The following is a 2,749-nucleotide window of genomic DNA, read 5'->3' as shown; positions in this document are numbered from 1 at the left end:
TCGCTCTGTCACCCTGGCTGGAATGCAGTGGCACGATCTCGGCTCACTGCAACTTCTGCCTCCCAGGTTCAAGCGATTCTTCTGCCTCAGCCTCCCGAGTAGCTGGGACTACAGGCGCCCACCACCTTGCCCGGCTAGTTTTTTGTATTTTTTTTTAGTAGAGACGGGGTTTCACCGTGTAGGCCAGGATGGTCTCGATCTCCTGACTTCGTGATCCACCTGTCTCGGCCTCCCAAAGTGCTGGGATTACAGGCTTGAGCCACCGCGCCCGGCCTACTGCATCAGTTCTTAAACTTCCTTATGCCTTTTCCATCTTTGTGATAGTAAAAATTACATTTTATAAGGCTTAACTTGAAGGATACTTAGTTCTAGGAGACTGTGTGCCTCTTGGCACTACATCTTACTCATCTCACCATCCCTTTGAGCACTTCACAGTGCCTGGTATGCTGCAGGTCTCCAGTAAATGTCTGACTCAATGAATGAAATACAGAAGAGTTTTTTCACACCTCGATATGTGAGAAAGGAACCAGTATGTTTCACGGGAAATCAGGACTTGTGACAGGAGTGACTGTGACACTTGCCAACCCTTATTGCACTCCGCCCTGTTTGGTCTGGCCTTTTCTACCCCCACCGTGCAGTTGTTTCCAACGTACAATGTCTGTTGGGCAGTGGCTTGGACACATTAAATCAGATACTTGAAATGCGCGAGTCCCTTTTATACATGCAAGTGCATTAAGGCTGCCCAGTAGGAAAACTGGTAAGACAACGGATAAACTGCTATACGGACTTCTTCCCAACCACAGTAATTACACAACCGCTAATGAGGGAGTTGAAAATAAAAACAACAACAACAAAACCTGACTAGAAGAACGTCTAGTCTTGAAGACAGGAGGCTTTTATTCATTTAGAAAAATCATATAAAAATAAAAAATAAAAAAATCTGAGGTATTTATTTCACCCCTACTGTAATGACTCCAGGAACTCTTAGACTGCCTAGAAGTCTCTCCCACAGTAAAGAATAAATAAACGACACAACAACGATCAGAGGGGCCCCAAACTGATGGCAAAAAGTCTTAGAGATTTGCTCATAGAAAAGCAATCTCTTGCTTTATATGTATTTTTTTTTTTTTTTTGAGACGGAGTCTTGCTCTGTTGCCCAGGTTGGAATGCAATGGTGCAATCTCGGCTCACTGCAACCTCCGCCTCCTGAGTTCACGCCATTCTCCTGCCTCAGCCTCCCGAGTAGCTGGGATTACAGGCGCCTGCCACCATGCCCGGCTAATTTTTGTATTTTTAGTAGAGACGGAGTTTCACCATGTTGGCCAGGCTGATCTCGAACTCCTGACCTCAGGTCATCCGCCCGCCTAGGCCTTGCGAAGTGTTGGGATTACAGGCGTGAGCCACCATGCCCGGCTGCTTTCTATACTATTTTAGTGAATTATAATGGACCTGCTACATGGAGGGCATGCAATAATTGATTTTAGAGTAAATTAATCAAATGGACTAAGGAAATTTGACTACATCTAGAAAAGGTTTTCAATCATAGCAGTTAAGATGGTGAGAATCAGGAGGCTTCCAGAAAATTTCATGTCAAGACTATTACAATGCAAGAGCCATGAAACTTCACAAAGAAACCGACACATGAGCCCCACTTTGGAGCCCCAGGTAAAATTTTTATGGGGGGGGGAGGAGGGTAAAACTCCTAAGAAGAGTTTGTTGAGTTGCTTCAACAGATGTCACCAGCCTTCTGAAGGGGTGGGCGCGGGGGCCGGAGTGGAGCTGGAGATTGGCATTTGCCTCCTCAGGACACTTTACGGCTAATTTTTTCTAGGTGTCTGAACAAATAAACCAGAAATAGAAAAGCGGGGACCAGGCGCGGTGGCTCACTCCTGTGATCCCAGAACTTTAGGAGGCAAAGGCGTGAGGATCGTTGAGCCAGGAGTTCCAGGCTGCAGTGAGCCGCGATCGTGCCACGCAGCGAGACCCTGTCTCCAAAAAAAAGAGACAGATAAAGGGAAGGGAGTTAAGGAATCATTTCAGACTCGAAGAGAATATGGCCTCTCAAATTAAAATGGGCAGTTTCCGCCGAACTTTCAAAGCCGCTTGGTTTGGAGAGGGAGGAGGACGGCCGTGCTTCCTAGGGGTCTCCCGGCGTCGCGGCCCGGCCCGGCGTTACCTGCAGTTCGGCCCGCAGCCGCTTGTTCTCTGTGTCCAGCTTGGCCTCGCGGCGGCCCATGGACAACAACTCCTGGTTCTTGCTGACGCGGAAGATCTCGTACTCCTTCTTGAGCCGCTCGTACTCGGCCGCCGCGTACTCCAGCTCGGGCACCGACGAGCCGGTGGACTTGAAGCTGGCCCCTAGGAGCCCGCCCGCGCCTGCCCCGCGGGGAAGCGACCCCGGCCCGGACCCTGCCGCCGCCCCCGCGCCTCGGCGGAACGAGTTGCGTAGCAGGCGGGCCTTAGGCTTCACCTCCACCGGGATCTCGCAGGCCTCGCCGCCGCCCGCCCCGTACGTGTCCTCGATCACCTCCCCGCCCGCGGGGCTCACGAGCGACGAGGCGGTCCCCATGGTGTCCGCGGCAGCCACTAGCTAGTGGGTACCGGCGGAGCTGGGAAGCTGAACTTCACGGGACGGGGCGGGGCAGCGGGATGGAGCGAGGCTGGAGAGCAGGACGGGGCGGGGCAGCGGAACGGGGCGAGGCGGGAAAACAGGATGGGGCGGGGCAACTGGAGGCGCGGGGCAGCAGGA

The 2,749-nt window shown here is 52.3% G+C and overlaps 1 protein-coding gene across 2 annotated transcripts in view; it reads right to left on the bottom strand.

The window, feature by feature from the left end:
• Positions 1–2,654, bottom strand: part of NPHP3 (nephronophthisis 3 (adolescent)) — a 68,197-nt gene extending 65,543 nt beyond the window's left edge. For both annotated transcript variants that reach the window (XM_011958213.1, XM_011958214.1), the window contains exon 1: positions 2,177–2,654. In XM_011958213.1, the coding sequence (XP_011813603.1) occupies positions 2,177–2,569 (393 nt within the window). In that variant the 5' untranslated portion in view covers positions 2,570–2,654. The remainder of the gene's footprint in view (positions 1–2,176) is intronic.
• Between the last annotated feature and the right edge of the window lie 95 nt (positions 2,655–2,749).

This window comes from Colobus angolensis, unplaced genomic scaffold (genome assembly GCF_000951035.1).
Source record: "Colobus angolensis palliatus isolate OR3802 unplaced genomic scaffold, Cang.pa_1.0 Scaffold46, whole genome shotgun sequence".
Taxonomy (NCBI): domain Eukaryota; kingdom Metazoa; phylum Chordata; class Mammalia; order Primates; family Cercopithecidae; genus Colobus; species Colobus angolensis.
The sequence above is the reverse complement of the archived record's forward strand: the minus strand, read 5'-3'. Positions and strand labels throughout refer to the sequence as shown.